Source organism: Aquarana catesbeiana, linkage group LG10 (assembly GCF_042186555.1).
Source record: "Aquarana catesbeiana isolate 2022-GZ linkage group LG10, ASM4218655v1, whole genome shotgun sequence".
In the NCBI taxonomy this organism is placed as follows: Eukaryota; Metazoa; Chordata; class Amphibia; order Anura; family Ranidae; genus Aquarana; species Aquarana catesbeiana.
In genome coordinates this window covers 42,094,659-42,120,674 of record NC_133333.1, presented here as the reverse complement: position 1 = coordinate 42,120,674, position 26,016 = coordinate 42,094,659, and the positions used below count along the sequence as shown (strand labels likewise).

The following is a 26,016-nucleotide window of genomic DNA, read 5'->3' as shown; positions in this document are numbered from 1 at the left end:
GAGAACTGACCACGCTGTGCTCACATGCCTAGTGTGGTCAGTTCTTAATAGGAAAGCAGAGAGACTGGCAAGAACACCAGGGATTTCACACAAAGGAAGTAATACAAAGAGAACAAGATACTTATTCATACAAGTACATAGTGCAGTAGGCATATATCAGGAATATGAAGTGCTGGGTTTACATAATCTTTAATTCCTCACTGATTATGCTGTTATTCCTCACACCAACAAGTCAATGCAATTTGTCTGTAAGTGACACCCGATAAGATATCAAACGCGGCTGTTTCCACTAAACTGTAAATGCAAGCAGTGTTATTTTTCTTCTTTGAACAATTTTACACACACACACACACGCACACACACACACACACCAATGTAATGGAGATCTAGAGTGGAAGAAATGTTTTGGATTTCAGCCTGGTTGACAACATGGCTCCCTTCACACATACAGTGGAGTATTTGAGCGTAGCCACAGAGAACAGGAAGGGTGTTACGATTCCCACAATTACCATGTGAAAAAATAAACTTTAAATAAAGGAAACAAATGCAGGCACCTCATCTAAGAGCTAGCAAGCTGACTATATTACATTATAGTTTTTGGGTTTAGGCTTCATGGGCATATTAAAATTCTCCTATCTATGCTGAATCTTTCTGCCAGGAGCTGGCAAAACGTGCGTTTATGCGCATTTACAGGCATGTGGCATTTACAAGTGTATGAGCGTAAACTGGATGAAAAGCCTAACCGACCCTGCCTACCGTATAAAAAAAGGTCTGTATACTTACCTAAACTCACCCATAGGCTCCCATAGTTCAGCTGTTGCCCTGCTGTCCCTTCTCTCCCCTGCAGCTGGCACTTACTGACACAAGAGAGCCAGAGCTGCGGGATCATGTGACTGGACTGGGGCAGATTAAATATAGGTACAGTGCTGTGAAAAAGTATTTGCCCCTTCCTGATTTTTTTTTGTTGCATATTTGTCTCACTTAAATGATTCAGATGATTAAACAAATGTTAATATTAAACAAAGCTAACCCGTGTAAATACAAAATGCAGTTTCTAAATGATGATTTCATTTATTTAGGGAAAAAATCTCTCCAAACCTGCCTGGCTTTATGTGAAAAAATAATTGCCCCCTAAACCTAACAACTGGTTGTGCCACCCTTGGCGGCAACAACTGCAATCAAGTGTTTGCGATAACTGGCAATGAGTCTTTCACATCGCTGTGGAGCAATTTTGGACCACATTTCTTTGCAGAATTGTTTTAATTCAGCCACATTGGAGGGTTTTCCAGCATGAACGGCCTGTGTAAGGCCATAATACAGCATCTCAACTGGATTTAGGTCCGGACTTTGACTAAGCCACTCCATAACCTTAATTTTGTTTTTGTTGAGCCATTCAGAGGTGGACTTGCTGGTGTGTTTTGGATCATTGTCCTGCTACATAACCCAAGTGAGCTTAAAGTGGTGTTCCGGCCAAAATTATACTTTTTAAATAAAAATACCCCTATAATACACAAGCTTAATGTATTCTAGTAAAGTTAGTCTGTAAACTAAGGTCTGTTTTGTTAGTTTATAGCAGTAGTTTGTTATTTTATAAACTTACAGCAGGCCATGGCCATCTTAAATGTGGGCATCTGAAGCCAGACTGTATTTCTTCCTGGATCTCATCCTTGCAGATTTCGCACATGCTCAGTGCAGCACAAGCAGTGTAATAGGTTTCAGGTCAGGTTTCCATAGCAATGGCAGTGTCAGAGGAAGTTGCCGCCCCTTCCCAGAAGGCATTGCAAACAGGAAATGATGTGATGGGCCACGGTCAGGGAGGAGGAAGTGAAAAATGAATACAGCAGATATACAGTAGGTGCTGAGAAAAAAAAAATTAAAATATCCAATTCGTTTACAGTGCACAGTTTAATGAGGGATGCTGAAGAGTTGTAAAAGTGGGTGGAACTCCACTTTAAGCTTGAGGCCACAAACTGATGGCCGGACATTCTCCTTCAGGATTTTCTGGTAGAATGCAGAATTAATAGTTCCGTCAATTGTGGCAAATCGTCCAGGTCCAGAAGCTGCAAAGCAGCCCCAGACCATCACCACCACCACCACCATATGTGACTATTGAAATTATGTTTTTTTTTAATGAAATGCTGTTTTAGTTTTACTCCAGATGAAACAGAATGCACACCTTCCAAAAAGTTCAACTTTTGTCCCATCGGTCCACAGAAAATTTGCCCAAAAGTCTTGGGAATAATCAAGATTTTTTTGGCAAATGTGATACGAGCCTTTGTGTGCTTTTTGGTCAGCAGTGGCTTTCACCTTGGAACTCTCCCATGGATGCCATCTTTGCCCATTCTCTTTCTTAATATTGAATCAACACTGACCTTAACTGAGGCAAGTGAGGCCTGCAGTTCTTTAAATGTCGTTCTGGGTTCTTTTATGACCTCCTGGTTGAGTCGTCATGCTCTTGGAGTAATTTTGGTAGGCCGGCCACTTCTGGGAAAGTTCACCATGTTTTTTCCACTTATGGATAATATTTCTTTCCGTGGTTCACTGGAGTCCCAAAGGCTTAGATATGGCTTTATAACCCTTTCCAGAATGATACAAGTCAATTATTATGTTTCTCATCTGTTCTTGAATTTTTTTAGATTGTGGCATGATGTGTTGCTTTTTAAGATCTTTTAGCGTGCTTCACTTTGTCTGACAGCTTCTACCTAAGTGATTTCTTGATTCAGCAGGTCTGGCAATAATCAGGCCTGGGTGTGGCAAGTAGGATAGGATGCATTAAGGTGAAAAAAACACGAGGGTTTACAACCCCTTTAACCTGATTCACACTTATGCATTTTTAGTGCTTTTTTTATTTTGCAGATATGCACTACAGAACGTGTTCCACAGGAACCCATGTTAAATGAACTGTAGTTCAAATCTACAAAAGGCAAAAAGCACTAAAATTTGCATAGGTGTGCAGCTCTTTCCCTTAATAAATTAAATCATTTAAAAACTGCATTTTGTAATTACTCGGGTTATCTTTGTGTACTATTAAAATTTGTTTGATAATCTGAATTATTTCAGTGTGAAAAATATGCAAAAGAATAAAGGAAGAGAGGGGGAAAATACTTTTTACAGCATTGTAAGTATATTTATCATTTGTATATAGGTTAGGCAGGATAGGTAGGAGAAGGGGGAGGGGAACAATTTTAGGAATAGATATAGTTAGGCTTTTGTTTCACTTTAGGCAAAACAACAACTATGTACAGTTGTGCTCCTAAGTTTACATACCCTGGCAGAATTTATTATTTCTTGGCCATTTGCCAGAGAATATGAATGATAACACAAAAACTTTTCTTTCACTCATGGCTAGTGTTTGGCTGAAGCCATTTATTATCAATCAACTGTGTTTACTCTTTTTAAATCATAATCACAATAGAAACTACTCAAATGACCCTGATCAAAAGTTTACACACCCCAGTTCTTAATACTGTGTATTGCCCCCTTTAACATCAATGACAGCTTGAAGTCTTTTGTGGTATTTGTGGATGAGGCTCTTTATCTTCTCAGATGGTAAAGCTGTCCATTCCCCTTGGCAAAAAGCCTCCAGTTCCTGTAAATTCTTGGGCTGTCTTGCATGAACGGCACGTTTGAGATCTTCCCAGAGTGGCTCAATAATATTGAGGTCAGGAGACTGAGATGGCCACTCCAGAACCTTCACTTTATTCTGCTGTAGCCAATGACAGGTCGACTTGGCCTTGTGTTTTTATCATTGTCATGTTGGAATGTCCAAGTACATCCCATGCGCAGCTTCCTGGCTGATAAATGCAAATGTTCCTCCAGTATTTTTTTGATAACATACTGCATTCATCTTGCCATCAATTTTGACAACATTTCCTGTGCCTTTGTAGCTCACACATCCCCAAAACATCAGTGATCCACCTCCGTGTTTCACAGTAGGAATGGTGTACCTTTCATCATAGGCCTTGTTGATGCCTATCCAAATGTAGTGTTTATGGTTGTGTCCAAAAAGCTCAATTTTGGTCTCATCACTCCAAATGCCTTTGTGCCAGAAGGTTTGAGGCTTGTCTCTGTGCTGTTTGACATATTGTAAGCGGGATACTTTGTGGCATTTGCGTAGTAATGGCTTTCTTCTGGTGACTCGACCATGCAGCCCATCTTTCTTCAAGTGCCTCCTTATTGTGCATCTTGAAACAGCCACACCACATGTTTTCAGAGAGTCCTGTATTTCACCTGAAGTTATTTGTGGGTTTTTCTTTGCATCCCAAACAAGTTTCCTGGCAGTTGTGGCTGAAATTTTAGTTGGTCTACCTGACCGTGCTTTGGTTTCAACAGAACCCCTAATTTTCCACTTTTTGATTAGCGTTTGAACACTGCTGATTGGCATTCTCAATTCCTTGGATATCTTTTTATATCCCTTTCTTGTTTTATACAGTTCAACTACCTTTTCCCGCAGATTCTTTGACAATTCTTTTGCTTTCCCCATGACTCAGAATCCAAAAACGTCAGTGCAGTACTAGAAGAAAGATGCAAGGGTCTGTCAGGAGTCCAAAAACGCATTGACCTTTTATACACACACACACTAATTACAAGAAAACAGATCACAGGTGAGGATGGTTACCTTTAATAGCCATTCAAACCCCTTTGTGTAAACTTGTGTGCATGTTATCAGGCCAAAATCACCAGGTTATGTAAACTTTTGATCAGGGTCATTGGGGTAGTTTCTGTGATTATGATTTAAAAAGAGTAAACACAGTTGATTGATAATAAATGGCCTCAGCCAAACACAAACCACGAGTGAAAGAAATGTTTTTGTGTTATTATATTCTCTGAAAATTGGCCAAGAAATCATAAATTCTGCCAGGGTATGTAAATGTATGAGCACAACTGTATATATTGCTGTTAAAGAAATTTCTTTTCCCTGTCCGCCTTCACTGGGAAAACCCCATAGCAGAGAGAGAGAGAGAGCAATAAAAACCGGTCAGCAGTTCTATCCTTTGCCCACACTATTCAACAGGAAATTATAATGTTTAGTTTGCCCTTTACCAGAAAACTGTCTATGCAGATAAGGGGTATCTGTAGCTAAAAACAAACTGTGCAGCTCTGACTAAAGTTGCAAAATGCCATTGCTATCAGTGTAAGCAATTTACCTCATGAAACCTAACTTGAATACTCCAAGGATGATGCTTAGACATTGCTAATTGAGGCCTAAGGTTTGGTGAGTGCAAAATCTGGTGCAGCTGTGAATAGAAACCATCAGCCTCCTTTTTTTTTTTTTTTTTTTTGCCAAAGCTTAATTAAACAAACTGAAGTTAGAAGCTAATTGGCTACCATGTACAGCTGCACCAGATTTTGCACTCTCTAGTTTAAGTAAACCAAACCCTAGGCCTCACTTAGCAATGTCTAAGCATCATCCTTGGAGTATTCAAGTTAGGTTTCATGAGGTAAATGGCCTACACGGATAACAATGGCATTATGCAACTTTAATCAGAGCTGCGCAGTTTGTTTTTATCTACAGGTTTTGGTAAATCAACCCCTTAGTCGTTATTGCTTACCTCTACCACACCTCTACCACATCAGGAGTGAGCTCTTTTACTGATTCAAACCCCCTCATGTGCTATTTCTCTCCTCCAGTGATGGTGAAGGTGTGCAGTAATGACTAGACCTCACTTAGCAACATCCAATAATGTTCTTGGAGTATTCCAGTCAGGCTTCAGGAGGTACGTAAATGGCCTACACGTATAGCAAGGGCATTTTTCAACTTTAGTCAAAACTGCACAGTTTGTTTTTATCTACAGTTGTCCCTTACATGCATAGGCTGTTTTTTTGGTAAAAGTGAACTAACCCTTTAAGTTGGGCTTAAGATATATACACTCACCGGCCACTTTATTAGGTACACCTGTTCAATTGCTTGGAAACACAAATTGTTAATCAGCCAATCACATGGCAGCAACTCAATGAATTTAGGCACCTAGACATGGTGAAGGAAGATGACTTGCTGAAATTCAAACCGAGCATCAGAATAGGGAAAAAGGGGGATTTAAGTGACTTTGAACGTGGTATGGTTGTTTGTGTCAGACGGGCTGGTCTGAGTATTTAAAAAACTGCTGATCTACTGGGATTTTGATGTACAACCATCTCTAGGGTTTACAGAGAATGGTCTGAAAAAGAGAAAATATCCAGTGAGCGGTAGTTGTGTGGATGAAAAATGCCTTATGGATGTCAGAGGTCAGAGGAGAATGGGCAATGGGTTTGAGATTATAAAAAGGCAACAGTAACTCAAATAACCACTCGTTACAACCAAGGTATGCAGAATACCATCTCTGAACGCACAACACATCAAACCTTGAAGCAGATGGGCTTGAAGCAGCAGAAGACCACACCGGGTGCCACTCCTGTCAGCTAAGAACAGGAAACTGAGGCTACGATTCACACAGGATCACCAAAATTGGATAAAAGAAGATTGGAAAAATGTTGCCTGGTCTGATGAGTCTCGATTTCAGCTGCAACATTCAGATGATAGGGTCAGAATTTGGGGTTTGTTGCTGACCATGTCCATCCCTTTATGACTACAGTGTCCCCATCTTCTGATGGCTCCTTCCAGCAGGATAATGCCCCATGTCACAAAGATCATCCCACCACTGGTTTCTTGAACATGACAATGAGCTCACTGTACTTCAATGGTCTCCACAGTCACCAGATCTCAGTCCAATAGAGCACCTTTGGGATGTGTTGGAACGAGAGATTTGTATCATAGATGTGCAACCGACAAATCTGTAGCAACTGCGTGATGCTATTAAGTCACTATGGTCCAAAATTATTGAGGAATGTTTCCAGCACCTTGTTGAATCTATGCCATGAAGAATGAAGGCAGTTCTGAAGGCCAAAAATGGGGTCCAACCCGGGACTAGCAAGGTGTACCTAATAAAGTGGCCAGTGTGTGTATATCTATATAAATATAGATATACTGTGTGTGTATATATATATATATATATATATATATATATATATATATATATACAGTGGGGACAGAAAGTATTCAGACCCCTTTCAATTTTTCACTCTTTGTTATATTGCAGCCATTTGCTAAAATCATTTAAGTTCATTTTTTTCCTCATTAATGTATACACAGCACCCCATTTTTGCAGATTTATTAAAAAAGAAAAATTGAAATATCACATGGTCCTAAGTATACAAACCCTTTGCTCAGTATTTAGTAGAAGCCCCTTTTGATCTAATACAGCCATGAGTCTTTTTGGGAAAGATGCAACAACTTTTTCACACCTGGATTTGGGGATACTCTGCCATTCCTCCTTACAGATCCTCTCCAGTTCTGTTAGGTTGGATGGTAAACGTTGGTGGACAGCCATTTTTAGGTCTCTCCAGAGATGCTCAATTGGGTTTAAGTCAGGGCTTTGGCTGGGCCATTCAAGAACAGTCACTGAGTTGTTGTGAAGCCACTCCATTATTTTAGCTGTGTACTTAGGGTCATTGTTTTGTTGGAAGGTAAACCTTCGGCCCAGTCTGAGGTCCTGAGCACTCTGGAGAAGGTTTTCGTCCAGGATATCCCTGTACTTGGCCGCATTCATCTTTCCCTCGATTGCAACCAGTCGTCCTGTCCCTGCAGCTGAAAAACACCCCCACAGCATAATGTTGCCACCACCATGCTTCACTTTTGGGACTGTTTCAGACAGGTGATGGTTGACTTTCTACAACTTTCTCCCATCTCCCCACTGCATCCCTGGAGCTCAGCCACAGTGTTCTTTGGGTTCTTCTTTACCTCTCTCACCAAGGCTCTTCTCCCCCGATAGCTCAGTTTGGCCGGACGGCCAGCTCTAAGAAGGTTTCTGGTCGTCCCAAACATCTTCCATTTAAGGATTATGGAGGCCACTGTGCTCTTAGGAAAGTTAAGTTCAGCAGAAATTTTTGTGTAACCTTGGCCAGATCTATGCCTTGCCACAATTCTGTCTCTGAGCTCTTCAGGCAGTTCCTTTGACCTTATAAATTCTCATTTGCTCTGACATGCACTGTGAGCTGTAAGGTCTTATATAGACAGGTGTGTGACTTTCCTAATCAAGTACAATCAGTATCAATCAAACACAACTGGACTCAAATGAAGGTGAAGAACCATCTCAAGGATGATCAGAAGAAATGGACAGCACCTGTGTTAAATATATGAGTGTCACAGCAAAGGGTCTGAATACTTAGGACCATGTGATATTTCAGTTTTTCTTTTTTAATAAATCTGCAAAAAAGTCAACAATTCTGTGTTTTTCTGTCAATATGGGGAGCTGTGTGTACATTATGAGGAAAATAAATTAACTTAAATGATTTTAGCAAATGGCTGCAATATAACAATGAGTGAAAAATTTAAGGGGGTCTGAATACTTTCCGTTCCCACTGTATATATAATTTTTTTTTTGTCTCAGATAGTTTGTTTAAAGAAAGTATGTAGATACAAAGTACAAGTGATTACAGAGTTAGTCATAATCAGGATACCGACCAATCTGCAACTACGTAATCGTTACAGTATCACTGCTGACTCTACATCTGTATGAAATTGTACACTCAGCATTAACCCAACTCAATAACCAATAGAGAAAAAAAATGATTTCCCATCAATCAAACCAACATTGTTCTCTATCACCCACCACAACCACACAGCAACACTCAGACTGGGAGAGGAAGTGGCAAGAAAGGGAGCTAATCAGGTGCTCTTCATTTAAATGTACTGACAGGAAATACACCAAAAGTAGGAGGCAGCAGTATGAGCAGAGAGATGCCCTGATGAGCCTGTTCCTGCTCTTTTGCTGCCCAACCAGCAGGGTGGAGTGAAAAGAGGAGAGCAGTTAAAGTGTAGTTAAAGTGTAACTCCACTTTTGTTGAGAAAAAAACATTCCCCCATGAGTTATTCTGAAGAAATCCCTGTGTGTTCGTCTGTGCCTCTGTACTGAGTGGGTCTAATGGGAGTGGTTTCATAATTAACTGTCAGGTGTGCAGCTGCAGAACACTAACGAGGAAATCTGCTGGACCTGCATCCCTTTAGATGTGCTCCTATTGAAAGTATCTCTCCAAAAATTTAATTTTTGTTGCAGGGGATGACTGAAATCTGACTTGTATCCTAGACAGATTTGTGGGAAAATTGGTGAGCCAATCACATAAGCAGGAAATGATGTTTTTGGGGGGTGGTCAGTACACATTATGTGTACAGAACACCTCCAGGTAGCCATATTGCACTTCATTTTCAGAAAATTACAGCGGCTGCAGATTGAAAAAGAAAGGTCATTTTTAATAACATTCAATTACAATATGATTAGTGTCGCGATTATATGCGCTACATTATTTTTTTCTTTATTTGCTATTTTTTTTTCCCCACGAAAGTGGAGTTACCCTTTAACCTTTGCAACCAATTACATTTCAGTTAACATTAATTAGGTCAGTAAGTATGAACTGCAGTTGTCTTTGCGCACCATTTTATTAAATCTAGATTTTAAAGCGGAGTTCCGCTTAAAAAAAAAAAAAAAAAATTAAAAGTCAGTAGCTACAAATACTGCAACTGCTGACTTTTAATAATCAGACACTTACCTGTCCCTGGGTCCAGCAATGCGGGGGATCGAAGCTCCGCTCATCTCCCCCTCTGCTCGGCGGCGCCGGCATTGTAACTGTGGGCACCCGGCTGTGGCTTCACAGCCGGGCACCCACTGCGCATGCGCGACCCGCGCCGTAACTGGCCGCGCAATCATCTGGGACCTGTGACATGTCCCAGATGATTGACGAGAGGCGGGGGAGAGGTGATCTCCCTTCCTGCGCCAAGGGAAGTGACGTCAGGAGCCCAGGCGCTGAAGGAGGGAGATTACGAGGGACCCCCTAGCAACAGGCATTAAGAGGTGAGTAAAAAAAAATTTTTCACTAAATGTTTTTTTTTTTTTATGCACAATAATGAAATTTTTTTGGGTGGAACTCCACTTTAAGTTGGTTGATTGGGTATGATCTGTTCATATGGCATTTTTTAATTTTATTTTACAGCCTTTTAAAGTTTTTAGGGTCTTTGTAAGGCTTTTGAGGTAATGGTTAACTTAGTCATATGTAAATTTCCAGTTATCAGAAATTCCACCAGATAATAGTGTTGAACTTCCTTGTACCAATATCTTACCACATAATAATTATCCACACTTCCTGGCTGGAATTTGATCTCACAAACTCAATTATTTAAATTTTTTTCTTGGAATAAGATAGAATTACTTTGTCACATTACATAGTTACATAGTAGGTGAGGTTGAAAAAAGACACAAGTCCATCAAGTCCAACCTATGTAAAATTATTATTATTATTATATTATATTATTATACATATTATTACAAATATCTACTATTCTCTTTTATAAAATAGAGTAAAACCTTGGATTGCGAGCAAAGTTCGTTCCAGAAACATGCTTGTAATCCAAAGCACTTGTATATCAAAGCAGATTTCCCCATAAGAAATAATGGAAACTCAGATGATTCTTTACACAACCATTTATTCATAAGTCCTTCGGTTTATAGTCCATATAAAAAGATTATAGGAATGTGACGGACAGAAGCCTCCACAAGAGGATTAGAAGCAAAATCTAGCAGGAGCTACAGGGTATAAAAGAGAAGAGAGGCGCCTCTAAGTGTAGCAATATGGTTACATTTAATGAAGGTACAACATTTAGCAACTCACATGGTTAATGATTAAAAAAGACACATCTAAGTATGCAGGCATCCGGGGCAAAGCTGTCCACTTAGACCGTCCCCCGCTACATGACACTACTTGTATATCAAAACAAAATTTTGCCAGTCTTACAAACCACTCTCAAACCAAGTTACTCTCAAACCAAGGTCTTACTGTATTCACTATGCCCAACCATTATGACTTCTCTCTATTTAGATAAATATATATACATATCCAAAACTGGTTTAGAGGCCGTCATGATCTTGCAGGGGAGGAAGATCAAAAATAGCAGTGTTTTTATTGTCACTATATATACAGTTGTGTTCATAAGTTTACATACCCCAGAAGAACTTATGATTTATTGGCCATTTTTCAGAGACTATGAATGATAACACAAAAACATTTCTTTCACCCATGGTTACTGTTTGGCTGAAGCCATTTATTATCAATCAACTGTGTTTACTCTTTTTAAATCATAATGACAACAGGAACTACCCAAATGACCCTGATCAAAAGTTTACATACCCTGGTGATTTTGGCCTGATAACATGCACACAAGTTGACACAAAGGGATTTGAATGGCTATTAAAGGTAACCATCCTCACCTGTGATCTGTTTTCTTGTAATGAATGTGTGTGTATAAAAGGTCATTGAGTTTCTGGACTCCTGACAGACCCTTGCATCTTTCATCCATTACTGCACTGACGTTTCTGGATTCTGAGTCATGGGGAAAGCAAAAGAATTGACAAAGAATCTGCGGGAAAAGGTAGTTGAACTGTATAAAACAGGAAAGGGATAAAAAAGATATCCAAGAAATTGAGAATGCCAATCAGCAGTGTTCAAACTCTAATCAAGAAGTGGAAAATACTTCCGGTTCCGGCGCCGTATGTGAGGGACAGGGAGACCGGTGGCTCCACTCAGCCCGCAGGAGAACCAGCTTAAAAAACCCAGGTGCTGCTCTATATTAGCCGGTAAACAACTCACATACCTTCCCCACACCGCCGCAGATGGAGCGGTATCTCACCCAGCCGCGATCACGCTCAGGTTCCAGATCGAGGGACACGTCTCCCTCTCCCTCAGGAGCGCCTGTGTCATCCAAGATGGCCGCCGCAGCACGAGCCTCTTCCCCCACACAGAGCGCCCAGTAGCCTCACATACACGGCTGCCCCAGTGAGAAGGAGACACCAAACGAGACAATGGACACTAGCCAGCAGAGGAACCAGGAATCACACAGCTCCCATGACAAAATAGCCCAGGCGGTAGCTGCACTGCTATTACCCACCATTACAGCTGCAGTGGACAGAGCAGTGTCTGAGGGCATACTGCAGCTGAGGAAGGACCTGGGAGAACACTCCAAGAGACTGACCAAAGCTGAACAGCGCATATCCTCAGTAGAGGATGATCACTATAACATCAGCGCAGAAATGGAAAAGTTCATACAAGACCAGCAACATCTACATGAACGTATGGAAGATCTCGAGAATCGTTCCAGGAGGAACAATCTGAGGATAATTGGTCTCCCTGAATCTTACAAACAGGGTTACCTACTAGACCTATGTACCTCCATCCTCCCAGAGGCCCTCGGCATAAACCGCCGCTGCACGGTGGAAAGAGCTCACTGGATCGGAGCCCCGGCGAAGGATCGTCAGCACCCGAGACCTGTCATAGTGAAGTATCTTAACTACACTGACCGTACGGACATACTGCAGAGCTTCCGAAAAGCTCGGTCCGTGGTGATAGAGGGTCACAAACTCCTACTGTTTGCGGATTATTCGGCTGAGGTATCCTGCCAACGCAAGGAATTTCAACCGATTTGTGCAGAGCTTTACAAAAGGAGCATCCGCTTCACGTTAGCGTATCCTGCTATCCTACGCTTACAAGCCCTGGACGGGGAACAGCTTACTTTCCAGTCTCTGGAAAAAGCAAACGCATTTCTCTGAGCACTCCCGCCCGGACAACCCACATCTGATACCTACACCGATAAAGTGAAACATGGTCCAAGGGAACAAAGGAGCCCAAGGAAAGATCCTCCTAAACGTCTAAAACCCTCCTCCCCACTCGACCAACCTGAGCACCGTTGATCATAATTAGTGACATACTCAGTGGGGTACAGGTAACTATGTCTTGGGGAACACCACCTCCTAAGAATCTTCAAGTTGGGCTACATTTATAGGCCTTATGACAGTTGGTTATTTCAGATGGTCATATGACCATAAAAGCAGAAAACCATAAATCTTAGCTGGAAGCTAAGCAGGGGCGGGCTGGGCCGGGGGGGCAGAGATGCAATTGCCCCCTGGGCTGCTCTCAAATACTCTATAAAGGCTGCTGTGTCACCAGTTCAAAACCACACATGCGCAGTTTTTGAGCTGGCCGAGTGCGGCATCTCCATTCAGTACCGTGAGCCAGCGATGTCTCAGGGCTGACAGTCTGTGTTACAGAGCACAGCCCAGCCCCGCCCCGCCCCGCCCAGCCCCTCCCTCCTCCACACTAATGGCTGGCAGAGGCTGGACCTGCTCTCTGTTTCCCCGCCCACACTCCGTGCAGCCCCGCCCACACTTTGGGCAGCCCGTGTGCTGTCTGTGAAGAAGATGTGTGGGCGGGAAAGTTAAATCTGAGCAGTCGGCTCGAATACTGGGACTGTCCAAGTAAGTGAACTCCTCCTCCCTCCCCCTCTCTGCAGCCAAAGAGGTTTTTTTTTTTTTTTCTAGCAGCCACACTACTTTGCTTGCCCTAGGTGTTATGATGTGGGCTCACACTGGCATGCTGCAGGTTGTCTGCAGTGCTGGTGTACTGGCAGTCTTCCTGCATGTTGCCCCTGATCCCATAGAGGCTGCGCATTTTTACTGCATGTCCTGAAAGTGTACAAAACGTCCTGAATGCTGCATCTTTGGTGCACTTTCAGAAAATTCAGCAAAAATGTGCAACCTAAAAGAAGTCTGAGGGACTATGGCTTTAGAAAACTGCCAGTACACCAGTGTTAGCCCAAAGGCTTGTATTCACTTACAGCAGGCACTGCCACTCCTCTGAAAAGTGACAGACAGAGGAGGTGATATCACATTTCCTCCCTGCCTGTTTTAACCCCCTAAATGCCAGTCCCTGCAGGTAATGACACGGTTCACTTTGAACTCCACCTTATTTCCATTACCCTCTGTAGGTATTCGAAGTGCTGTCACCTTATTGTTTGCACATCTAATACCTAAAGAGTTCTGGAAATAAGGTGGAGTTCAAAGTGAATTTCTACACCTAAGTGGAGCACTCCTTTCAGAAGATTTGAGGATGATATTAAACCCAAAGACTGCTGAACTTAAGCCACCATAGACAGATTTAATTTTCTGCTGAACCAACAGAATTTTGATCTATCTATGTGTAGACTGGTTGTACAGAATTCAATCTATCAACTGACTTCAGTACAGCCAGCATGTCTTTTTTTTTTTTTTTTGGCAATCACTGCTGGCTGCTATAGCTGCCAGCAGTGATCACTGTATTCTGATGGCTGGGAAACTTTTACCCCCACAGAGAGTGACCCCTTCACACTGCCCCCACAGAGAGTGACCCCTTCACACTGCCCCCGCAGAGCGTGACCCCTTCACACTGCCCCCCCACAGAGAGTGACCCCTTCACACTGCCCCCACAGAGAGTGACCCCTTCACACTGCCCCCACAGAGAGTGACCCCTTCACACTGCCCCCACAGAGAGTGACCCCTTCACAGTGATCCCTTCACACTGCCCCCACATAGAGTGACCCTTCACACTGCCCCCACATGGAGTGACCCCTTCACACTGCCCCCACAGAGCGTGACCCCTTCACACTGCCCCCACAGAGCGTGACCCCTTCACACTGCCCCCACAGAGAGTGACCCCTTCACACTGCCCCCACAGAGAGTGACCCCTTCACACTGCCCCCACAGAGAGTGACCCCTTCGCACTGCCCCCACAGAGAGTGACCCCTTCGCACTGCCCCCACTGAGAGTGACCCCTTCACACTGCCCCCACAGAGAGTGACCCCTTCACACTGCCCCCACAGAGAGTGACCCCTTCGCACTGCCCCCACAGAGAGTGACCCCTTCGCACTGCCCCCACTGAGAGTGACCCCTTCGCACTGCCCCCACAGAGAGTGACCCCTTTGCACTGCCCCTTCGCACTGCCCACACAGAGAGTGACCCCTTCGCACTGCCCCCAAAGAGAGTGACCCCTTTGCACTGCCCCTTCGCACTGCCCCCACTGAGAGTGACCCCTTCGCACTGCCCACACAGAGAGTGACCCTTTTGCACTGCCCACACAGAGAGTGACCCCTTCGCACTGCCCCCACAGAGAGTGACCCCTTCGCACTGCCCCCACAGAGAGTGACCCCTTCGTACTGCCCCCACAGAGAGTGACCCCTTTGCACTGCCCCCACAGAGAGTGACGCCTTCGCACTGCCCCCACAGAGAGTGACCCCTTCGCACTGCCCCCACAGAGAGTGACCCCTTCGCACTGCCCCCACAGAGAGTGACGCCTTCACACTGCGGGCAATGTGGAGCAGTCTCTATCTCTGTGCAAGCAGTGTCAAGGGGTCTCTCTCTCTGTGCAGGCAGTGTCAAGGGGTCTCTCTCTCTGTGCAGGCAGTGTCAAGCGGTCTCTCTCTCTGTGCAGGCAGTGTCAAGCAGTCTCTCTCTCTGTGCAGGCAGTGTCAAGCAGTCTCTCTCTCTGTGCAGGCAGTGTCAAGCGGTCTCTCTCTCTGTGCAGGCAGTGTCAAGCGGTCTCTCTGTGTGCAGGCAGTGTCAAGCGGTCTCTCTCTCTCTCTGGGGCAATATGGAGCAGTCTCCCCCTCTCCCCCTCTCCCTCTCTCTCTCTCTCTCTGTGCGGGGAATGCGGTGTAGATGGATGGTGAGCTGATTCGGTGGTTCAATGGGCCACTTGACTGGACTTGCCCCCCAGGCCTAAGGCTGCCAGCCCTACCCTGAAGCTAAGGATCTTTTTGATACCTGGGCAAACAATTTAGAACGTATGAAAATGTCTTATAATCAATTACAGTTTCATAATTATGGGAATAAGGCAGGGAAATTGCTTGCCAGACTCACTAAGGACACATATCATCCCACGCATATCACTTCCTTACATAACCCGGATGGTACTATCTCCACATCTCCCAAGGACATTAATAAAACACTAGAAAAGTTCTACACCAACCTATATGACCAGGAGGCGATGGACCCCACTATAATGACTACCTGGCTTGACTCTACCCCCCTTCCTTAATTCACCCAAGACCAATTGAAATTGTTAAACACCCCAATCACAGAAGAGGAAATTATGGTTACCATTAGCGGCCTAACCAACGGCAAAGCTCCAGGCCTGGATGGACATACACCCGAATTTTACAAATTGTTAAGAGAGGAAATTACCCCTCCTTTACTAGCAGTTTACAACTCAATCTGGGATGGCGGATCCTATCTCCCGACAGGGCAACAAGCCATCATTAAACTTATTACCAAAAAAGGAGAGGACCCAAAGGATCCAGGATCCTATCGCCCCATTTCCCTACTTAACATAGACTCCAAAATCCTCCTCCAATCTGTGAAAAGTTCTAGCAGCACTGGAATACACAAAACAACACCCATTAGAAGATGTAGGTATAATCACCCTAGATGCCGAAAAGGCTTTTGACAACGTAAGTTTTCAATGGCTATCCTTGGTAATGCAAAAGTTAGGAATTTCTGGCCCATTTTACCCCTTTATTCATAGCCTCTACTCTGCCCCCACAGCCACGGTAATAGCTGCAGGCATACAATCCAACCTCATACGGCTTCATAAGGGCACGAGACAGGGATGCCCCCTCTCCCCTTTACTCTTTAATTTGGCGATTGAACCTCTGTCAAGATACCTCAGCACCACACCCTCCATTCAGGGAATCCCATTCGGGCAAGTCGACACGCGGGTCGCTCTTTTCGCGAATTATATACTGATTTTCACTACCTCCCCCCAAGATGATATCCCCGTCATCCAAAAAGTATTTGATTCTTTTCGCAAATGCTCGGGCTTAAAAATAAACATCGCCAAGAGCGAGATTCTCCCCCTCAGTACAAAACCTTCACGATCTTGGTTATCCTCTTCACCCTTCCACATAAACGAGAAACACATTACCTATTTGGGAATAAAAATAGGCAAGGAACCTTCCTCTCTCTATTATCTCAACTATCCTCCCCTGATATCAAAAATTGTGGGTGAGTTGGGAGCTTGGTCCGACCTACCGCTTTCACTCCTTGGGAGATGTGCACTATTCAAAATGGTCAGCTTTGCCCGCCTCTTATATCCCCTTCAAACTTCACCTTTGCTATTAAAACATAAAGATATACAGATTGTAAACAGAGCAATTACAAACATTTTATGGAAAAAAGGCAAACTGAGAATAGCTTTGACCAAACTTTTTCTCCCGAAGAGTGAGGGCGGAGCCACTCTCCCGAACATTAGAGTGTACAACCTAGCTTGCTTACTCAGAACAGGATTGGACTGGATCTTACAATCATCTAAATACTCCAACTCTGGTCTAGAATCGGACACGGTACATCCATTCAACTTAGCCGCTCTCTTGCATAGCTCGCTTCAGAAAACTCCAAGACATATCAAACAAAACTTGCTTTTCAGGGACACAATAATTGCTTGGCGGGAAGTGAGGAAAAAATTGGGTTTGTCTCCCTATGTATCCAAGTTTCTTCCAATCCAAGGTAACCCAATGTTCTCACCAGGTCTCCTATACGAACCATTCTCCAAATGGAGGGACAAAGGTCTAACCAACGTATATGCTCTCTACCATGGAGCGCACAATACCCTCAAACCATTTCAACTTCTAGCAAAAGAATTCAATCTACCTCCTCATCATTTTCTGCATATTATGCAATACGCGGATTTCATCAGTAAAACTTGCCCGAAGAGAATTCTAAGATTCCAACCTTCACTCATAGATAAGTTAATTGCAGACAACCGACACTCCATATCGGACATATAACGCCCTCTACTCGGAAAATTCACAAAATCTCTACACAGCACCTCTATGGCATCCTGGTTAAAAGACCTTCCGGGTCAAGCAGACTTAGACAACATCCTAACGGGCTACAAGATAACCAGACACATTACAACATGCGAATCCTGGAGAGAAACTCAGTTTAAAATGTTGCATAGGGCCTATTATCCGTTTTCAACAAATCATCCTTCCACCTCGGGAAATACCTGCCCATGGTGCTCACTTCCCAAACCATCTTTAATTCACCGTCTCTGGCTATGTCCACGGATAGACAACTACTGGTCTACAATCCTCCAATACATACAAAGAGTGACTAAGTTTATGCCTGACAAGGACCCTATGCTTCTGCTATTCGGCTTCCCACCACAAAGAAAGGATTCCCCAGTGATCTCCAAAGTACTACCACAGGATCAATCACAATGAACACTTCTAACGCTAGCCCGCAGAAACATCTTCAACCACTGGATATCCACTGAACCTCCGACCCTATCCGAAACAATAAAAAAATCTCAAAGTCATATTATGCCGAGAAAAATTAAATACCGTAACCCATCCTGCAAGGTCCAAACAAATGTTTTATAAGAGATGGTCCTCCTTCGTCGCTAACTGCCTAACAGCATCAGAAAGAAAGACTTACTTGGAACCGTCCCCTTTCTCATTCACTGAAAAAGGGTCTTTTACCTAGCAAAAAGTCACCTCCTTAATTAACTTTACATCTACACCTGGTCAAGCTTCTCTTTGGAGTGGACTCTTTGTTTTTATACCCTATGGTTACTGTCTGGATGTGTACATTAATATCATAGCTGTAACCCGTATAATTCCCTTACCGCTGTGAGGTTATTCTCATGAGTTGTTTGTTATTTCTGACACTTGGTATTCAGGGCAATGTCGGGGGTGCCGAGGGGAGATATTCTCCAAATGTTTCCTTTCGGCCTCCCCCCCCCCCTACACTTCCCTTTTAATCTTCTATTTCCAGCTCTCTTTCTCTCGCCCCCTCTTTTCCCCACTTTTAAACCTTTCCCCTCTCTTACCTTCAATACCTTCTCACCTCACCTCTATCTTAACACAATACATTTGATGAGTTTGTAAATCTTATAGGATGTCAATGTTTGTAATCTGAACTCTTGAATAGCGTCAATAAAATATATTTGAAAAAAAAAAGAAGTGGAAAATGAGGAGTTCTGTTGAAACCAAACTACGGTCAGTTAGACCAACTAAAATTTCAGCCACAACTTCCAGGAAAATTGTTCGGGATGCAAAGAAAAACCCACAAATAACTTCAGGTGAAATACAGGACTCTCTGAAAACATGTGGTGTGGCTTTTTCGAGATGCACAATAAGGAGGCACTTGAAGAAAGATGGGCTGCATGGTCGAGTCGCCAGAAGAAAACCATTACTACGCAAATGCCACAAAGTATCCCACTTACAATATGCCAAACAGCACAGAGACAAGCCTCAAACCTTCTGGCACAAAGTCATTTGGAGTGATGAGACCAAAATTTAGCTTTTTGGCCACAACCATGAACACTTCATTTGGAGAGGAGTCAACAAGGCCTATGATGAAAGGTACACCATTCCTACTGTGAAACACGGAGGTGGATCGCTGATGTTTTGGGGATGTGTGAGCTAAAAAGGCACAGGAAATTTGGTCAAAATTGATGGCAAGATGAATGTAGTATGTTACCAAAAAATACTGGGGGAACATTTGCATTCATCAACCAGGAAGCTGCACATGGGACGTACTTGGACATTTCAACATGACAATGATCCAAAACACAAGGCCAAGTCGACCTGTCATTGGCTACAGCAGAATAAAGTGAAGGTTCTGGAGTGGCCATCTCAGTCTCCTGACCTCAATATCATTGAGCCACTCTGGGAAGATCTCAAACGTGCAGTTCATGCAAGACAGCCCAAGAATTTACAGGAACTGGGGCTTTTTACCAAAAGGAATGGGCAGCTTTACCATCTGAGAAAATAAAGAGCCTCATCCACAAATCCCACAAAAGACTTCAAGCTGTCATTGATGTTAAAGGGGGCAATACACGGTATTAAGAAAACTGGGGTATGTAAAATTTTGATTAGAGTAATTTGGGTAGTTTTTTGTTGTGATTATGATTTAAAAAGAGTAAACACAGTTGATAATAAATAAATGGCTTAAGCCAAACACTAACCATGAGTGAAAGAAAAGTTTTCGTGTTATTATTCATATTCTCTGAAAAATGGCAAGAAATCATAAATTCTGCCAGGGTATGTAAATTTATAATATACATATATATATACATATATATATATATATATATATATATATATATATATATATATATATATATATATACAGGCATACCTCACTTTTAAGTACACAATGGGGTTTATTTACTAAAGTTGGAAAGTGCAAAATCAGGCTCACTTCTGCATAGAAACCAATGAGCTTCTAACCTCAGCTTGTTCAATTAAGCTTTGGTAATAAAACCTGGAAGCTCATTGGTTTCTATGCAGAAGTGAGCCTGATTTTGCACTTTCCAGCTTTAGTAAATAAAGCCCATGTGCAAAAAAATGCTATAAATTAAGAATGCTTTCAGAAATAGAAGTGTGTGTTTGATCCCAGGTTCCATTCCCTGATAGGCACGTAACAGCCAGGCACATGGTTTTCCCCAATCACTTGAGTCAGAAAAACGCTGTCCATGTCTTTTTTTTGGTTATGAACTTTGATAGAGCGAGGGTGAGCCTAGGGATACTCCAGTAACGGAAGAACTTGCAAATGAAGACATTAACTCCACACTAAGTGTTCAAAACAGGGACTCCTCAGCAGGAACGCAGTCCTGAATGTACAAAAGGAAAGCTCTCCCTTTAAAGGCCAAAGACAAAGGGTTTTTTACTAAAGCTGGAGAGTGCAAAATCTGGGGCAGAAACCGATCAGCTTCCAGGTTTTTAAGTTAGAAGCTGCCATGTGCAGCTGCACCAGAGTCTGAGTACACCAGTTTTACTAAACTCCAATGTGTCTAGGTTAGGCTAGTACTCACTGCTGAATACTCAGTATGGATGGATGCATGGATTCCAATGGGGAGGGGGGGGTTGAAGCACCTGATTAGCACCTGATTCGAGCCAGGGGTTCTGATAGGCTTCAAAATAGGGTGGGCTCTGTGCGCAGAGAATGTGAACTGAGCCCACCCAGGTGTGTTGCAATAGCAAATCAATATTTGCTATTGTAACACTGATCCTCCTCCCGGCCAATCAGGAAGCGGGTCACCTGATTAGCTGAAAGGACAGGCGATCCTATTGGATGCCTAGGAGGTGGAGAGGAGACGCACAGCGTAAGGGAGGAGGAGGAGAGGGAGAGGACACAGGAGCCGCTTCCCGATGCCCACTGCCTGATGCCTGCCACCTGCTACCTAGGACCGTCCGGCAGACAGTGAGCCGAACTTGCAGGGGGGGGGGGTTGAGGTGCCACCGGCTGCCGAGGGGGTGGTTGTTTGCCTCTACCCAACTCTACTTTATAGTTTATGTAACCTTAAAACATTTGTTACCCCAACACTTTATATTCCTTACATGTGCCTGCTGTACCATGTGCTTGTATGAATAAGTATCCCGTTCTCTTTGTATCGCTTCCTTTATGTGAAATGACTGGTTCCTTCTGGTCCCTCTACTTTCCTATTAAAAACTGAACACACTAAGCAGGAGAGCTATGCTGGGAACTCAGTGTACTCTCCTCCAATGATCAGACTTGTCCTGACATGCCCCCCCCCCCCCGCACAGCAATTCACTGGAAAGCTCAGTGTGCTGCTGTTTCTCCTCCCCCAGCTCTTATGCAGCTGAGAACAGAGGGAATGTGATCATTAATAAAAAAGGGAAAAAAGGTATTTATAATTTTTTTTCATATTTATTTACAAATGTTTTGCCTTTCATTTCTATTTTAAACTGAATGGTTTGTTTTACAAGGTGATCAATTACAATCACTTTAAATGGAATAATCTACATTATACTGTTGAGACTTCAGTACATAAGTTGATGATGTTAAGATCAATGCTTCAATACTTTGAGCCTCTGACTACAGTTATGTCTATACAGAAAAGAGAACAATAGGTGCTCAATAGGATAACAAGTTATCCCAACACTTGGAATTACTATCACTCAGCCTGTCCCTATGGATGCCGGATTGTTGCATGTGAAAGTCAAACGCACAACACAATATTTCCTAGCACAGGGGTCTCCAAACTACGGTCCTGTGCTTGCCTTTATCCAGCCCTTGGGGCCCTATTCCTCCCACATATAAGACACTATTCTGCCAACTGACACCAGCAATGGGGTACCATTTCTCCCACTGACACTATTCCTGGGGCACTATTCCTCCTTATGATACCAATGATGGGGCACTATTTCTTACCCTTATACCAGATGTGGTGATGTTTATCCCCACTGATGCCAGGACAGAATTTCCACTCATGCTGGCCACAGACTGGCCCTCCTAAAGTCTAAAGGACAATAAACTGGCCCTTTGTTTAGAAAGGTTGGAGACCCCTGCCCTAGCACGTTGTCCTGTATTTGGGCAGTGGTCCCTTAATGTGAGAATATTGGGCTGTTTATTGACCACTCTTAGAAATCTTTTCTCCTCCTGCTTAGAAAGACACTAAACTCTACAGGTTAATATACTTTTAAGTTTTGTGCTATGTGCAGTGATGATGACCAAGAGTTTACATTATTTTTAATAAAGATTTGTACTGGAAGTAATATCTTCATATACAATTAGTAGAATTCATTAGATCTAGGAAAATAACCAGATTGTCATTGTTTTCTTTATTTTGCCTTCTTCTTGATGAGCAGGATTGAAAACTAGTCAAACCGATTGAACTTGTTTTATCTCTTCCTCACCATGGTACCTGTGAGATGGCTTCTCATTTATTCTGCTGCAAAAACGAATATACTAACTTTTCTTCTTTTGGTTTACTCCACAGACCTCCTCACTCCCCCAACCATCACAGCTTCTTCCTCCATCCGCCCGGTGAATGGTACCACCCTGCGTCTAACATGCAATGCAGGAGTTCAGACCGTGCACAAGGTCTACTTCTATCAAAATGAGCAGGTTGTTAATTGTAACCTGCCTCATCTAGGCTGCAATGACTCCAGCCCCATCTTGAATTTCGATCCAATCCTGGACATTGACACTGGATACTACACTTGTGTCATCCAGAATCCAGTGAGCCAGAACAGTAGCACATCTTTGTTTGTGAATGTTGCAGGTAAGAACCAGATTAAAATGACAAGATGTGCTAAATATAGCTAAGACAAAACTAAAATTCAGCATTTTTGCCCATATAGTTTGACCACAGGACTAAAATTCCACAAGCAGGGCCCTCCTATTTCTTCTGTATTGAACTGTGTTGTAATTGTACTGTCCCCCTTTATATTGTAAAATGCTGAGCAAACTGTTGTCACTATATATATCCTGTATTATAATCAGGGCTTTTTTCCTCAAAAAATAGGCACAGGAACTCCCCCTTTTGGACTTACCCCTTGGTTTCGACCCCACCTACCTTTTGAGCCCCTTTTAGAGAACACAGAACCAAGTAACATTTGTGGTACTAAGAAATTTGTTGAAATCTGTTAATGATAACAAGAAAAGCAGTAAAATAGATCCCCTGCAGCCAACAACAATATATAAGAAGAGGTGTAGCGCTAAAAAAAATATAAAATAAACAAACGAAAAGTTCATCAAAAATAAATTGGTTGAAGACGATCGAAACAAAGTCCTCTAGTTGATAAATATGGATAAGGACACATAGGAAAGCCACCACCAGCACCCAATACTACTGACTCTTACCATCAGTGTGTAGGGTACACACATTAAATGTATAGGTTATGATCCCAGCAATCCTCCTCCACAAATCGATCACCTCCACAGAGAGTCAAAACACCTCATTCAATAAAGCAAAAAGACCTCCTTCATAGATAGGAATTCCACGGATAAACTCCAGCATCTTTGGCAATGAAAGATCTGAGAAGTTCATAGGGCTCTTTGATGGTCAGTTCTTCAGAACCATTAAAGAGCCCTATGAACATCTCAGCGTCACTTCCGCCCATAGCTCTTAAAGGGACATTTTTTAATTTTTTTTTTAATGACAATTTTTTATTTTTTTTATTTTTATTGCATTTAAGTGTAAATATGAGATCTGAGGTGTTTTTGACCCCAGATCTCATATTTAAGAGGTCCTGTCATGCTTTTTTTTCTATTACAAGGGATGTTTACGTGCCTTGTAATAGGAATAAAAGTGACAAATTAAAAAAAAAAAAAACAGTGTAAAAAATAATGGTAAAATAAATAAGAAAAAAAAATACATTTTTAAACGCGCACCGTCCCGACGAGCTCGCGTGCCAAAGCGAACGCATACATGAATAGCACCCGCATATGAAAACGGTGTTCAAACCACACATGTGAGGTATCGCCACATGCAACCTGTAGAATTTTTTAAAGCGTCGCTTATGGAGATTTTTAAGGGTAAAAGTTTGTCACCATTCCACAAGCAGACGCAATTTTGAGGTGTGACATATTGGGTATCAAGTTACTCGGCGTAACATTATCTTTCACAATATAAAAAAAATTGGGCTAACTTTACTGTTGTCTTATTTTTTCATTCAAAAAAGTGTATTTTTTCCCAAAAAAGTGCGCTTGTAAGACCCCTGTGCAAATACGGTGTGACAGAAAGTATTACAAGAAAGAAAGAGGCTTCCATCATATCAAATGTAGAGTGTGGTGGTCCCATCCCTCACGTATAGGACCAAAGAAGAATACCCCCCTTAGTGGGACTTTAAAAGACCACCAACTCTTGAGATAAAAAATATGTTTTTAATGGTATACTATAAAAAGACGTGAAAACGTCTACAACATACAAAAATACAAATATACATTCCATACAGAAACAGAACAGAAGATATACAGATGAAAAGGATAATGTTAAATGTACTCTCCTAGGGGTGATATACCCCGATACCCGACACGTTTCCAGTATTCTGATACCTTCATCAGGGGTTTGAGAGTTACATACATCCACTTTGGGACGGTTGGTTACTCATCCGCCTGTTATGTAGCCTTTATTACACAGGCTCTAACGATGGTCTGTCCCAAGTAGATTCGCTCAATATATATTGATATATCCTTTTCATCTGTATATCTTCTGTTCTGTTTCTGAATGGAATGTATATTTGTATTTTTGTATGTTGTAGACGTTTTCACGTCTTTTTATAGTATACCATTAAAAACATATTTTTTATCTCAAGAGTTGGTGGTCTATTAAAGTCCCACTAAGGGGGATATTCTTCTTTGGAAAGTATTACAACGACCACCATTTTATTCTCTAGGGTGTTAGAAAAAAATGTATAATGTTTGGGGGTTCTAAGTAATTTTCTAGCAAAAAAAAATGTTTTTAACTTGTAAACAACACATCTCAAAAAGAAGCTCGGTCCTTAAGTGGTTAATGAAGCTTGGTAAATGACCTGTGTGTGTTTATTTTCTATTTGTTTTAACCACTTGCCACCAAATCACGCCACGTACCTCGTAAATCATTTGACTTAAAGTAGTTGTAGGCAGCTGCAGACATCACCCCACTACCGTTGTTTAGAGCCGATGGTTGTCTCTCTTGTAATAACAACCGGAGTAGCTAAGCAGTGGGAGGGCCCCTCGCCCCCACCAGGAGACCTGATCGACCAGCCAGCACATTCAGCAGCTGGCCAGAGACCCAAAGAAAGCCGGGTTCTGCTTTGATCGGGTCTCAAATATGGTAACCCGGAAGTGATGTCATGGCATCACTTCCGGTTTTCTTAAGTTTTAAAGGTGCCAGTTTTAAAAAATTGAAAGTATTCAAAGAAGGTGATCTTGGTGTTTTAAATGCTTTCAAGTGAAAAGGAGAGATCTGGGGTCTTAGACCCCATACACACTATTAGATTTTCGGCAGATTTTTGTCTTCAGATTTACCCAAAACATATAATATGAGGTCAAACCTTAATGGGGCGTACACACGGTCGGACTTTTCGTCTACAAAAGTCCAACGGACGCCGACGGACTAAAGCTGGCTGGTAATCCGATCGTGTGTGGGCTTCTCCGGACTTTCAGCAGACTTTTTCAGCCTCAAATCCGACGGACTTTAGATTTGAAACATGCTTCAAATCTTTACGTCGTAACTACGACGGACCCCGAAATCCGCTCGTCTGTGTGCTAGTCCGACGGACAAAAACCCACGCTAGGGCAGCTATTGGCTACTGGCTATGAACTTCCTTATTTTAGTCCGGTGTACGTCATCACGTACGAATCCGTCGGACTTTTGTGTGGTCGTGTGTAG

The 26,016-nt window shown here is 42.6% G+C and overlaps 1 protein-coding gene across 1 annotated transcript in view; it reads left to right on the top strand.

Annotated features, from left to right (window-relative positions):
• LOC141110629 (cell adhesion molecule CEACAM1-like) overlaps positions 1-26,016 on the top strand; it is a 106,981-nt gene that overhangs the window by 10,948 nt on the left and 70,017 nt on the right. The window contains exon 3 of the mRNA XM_073602076.1: positions 22,639-22,923. Within this exon, the coding sequence (XP_073458177.1) occupies positions 22,639-22,923 (285 nt within the window). The remainder of the gene's footprint in view (positions 1-22,638; positions 22,924-26,016) is intronic.